This window comes from Octopus bimaculoides, chromosome 30 (genome assembly GCF_001194135.2).
Source record: "Octopus bimaculoides isolate UCB-OBI-ISO-001 chromosome 30, ASM119413v2, whole genome shotgun sequence".
Classification (NCBI taxonomy): Eukaryota; Metazoa; Mollusca; class Cephalopoda; order Octopoda; family Octopodidae; genus Octopus; species Octopus bimaculoides.
Genome location: NC_069010.1, coordinates 2,739,560 through 2,740,786, shown reverse-complemented (window position 1 = coordinate 2,740,786; position 1,227 = coordinate 2,739,560). Strand labels below are relative to the sequence as shown.

General features: G+C 42.1%; 1 protein-coding gene across 1 annotated transcript in view; it reads right to left on the bottom strand.

Moving 5' to 3' along the window:
- Window positions 1-1,227, bottom strand: part of LOC106878274 (probable RNA-binding protein 19) — a 50,383-nt gene that overhangs the window by 17,034 nt on the left and 32,122 nt on the right. Inside the window, exon 15 of the mRNA XM_052978067.1 lies at window positions 389-485. Within this exon, the coding sequence (XP_052834027.1) occupies window positions 389-485 (97 nt within the window). The remainder of the gene's footprint in view (window positions 1-388; window positions 486-1,227) is intronic.

Here is a 1,227-nt window from a genome sequence, read left to right as displayed (position 1 = left end):
TGTGTGTGTGTGTGTGTGTGTGTATGTTTGTGTCTTTGTTCGTCCCCCCAACATTGCTTGACAACCGATGGTGGTGTCTCCGTAACTTAGCGGTTCGGCAAAAGAGACCGATAGAATAAGTACTGGGCATCCAAAGAATAAGTCCTGGGCTCGATTTGTTCGACTGAAGGCGGTGCTCCAGCATGGCCGCAGTCAAATGACTGAAACAAGTAAAGAGAGGTTTACTAGTTTAACACTCGGGAAAGTGAGAAAGTCTTTTACGTTTCGAGCCTACGCTCTTCAACAGAAAGGAGCACAGAAAGAAATAAACAGAGAGAAAATAAAACTTTTGGATGTATGTATGTATGTACGTATATGTATGTGTTGAGATACAAAAGATTTTACTTACAAAATCCAAAAGATCTGTTTTTTTGATGCCATATTTCTCTGTTAAGACGTCTGCAACAGCATTGCTGCCGAGGAACAGACTGTTCCAGTTGTGAGAACTGAAAATATGTACAAGAAGACAAGAGCAGCGATGAGATGAAACTGTTGTTGGGGTTATTTTAGTAATTTTAAGAAGAAGAAGAACGACAACAACAATGATGATGATGACAAGGAGGAGGAGGAGGAAAAGAAGAAAAAGATTGTCTTTAATTATCATCATCATCATCATCATGAACAGCAACAATAAAAGTAGCAATGATAATAACAAAATAGACACTGACAGCAATATTGACAACAATAACAACAGCAAGAATGGATAATAACAACATCAACAATAACTATGACAACTTCAGCTACAACGACAATAATAATGATTTTCAAATTTTGGCTTAAGGCCAATAATATCAGGGGAGAGCGTAAGTCAATTTACATTGAACCCAGTATTCGACTGGTACTTATTTTATTGAAGACCTAAATCCAAGGCCTCTGCCAGGGGTGTGGCCAGCCCACTCATGCGTACCTTTCCTACATTGGACGCTAAACTCGGCTTGCGAAGACTCGTTGAGGCAAATGAAATCGAACTAAATCCGACGACTGGCACCCGTGCCAACGTCGTCTCCTTCATTGGACAAGAAACTCAGCTTGCGAAGACTTATTGGGGCAAACGAAAGCGAAATCGGGATGGCACTTGTGCCCAGCGTCGCCTTTCTGGCACTTGCGCCCGTGACGTGTGTAAGGATTTTCGAGCGAGATCGTTGCCAGTGCCCCTGGACTGGCTCTTGTGCGGGTGGCACATAAAAT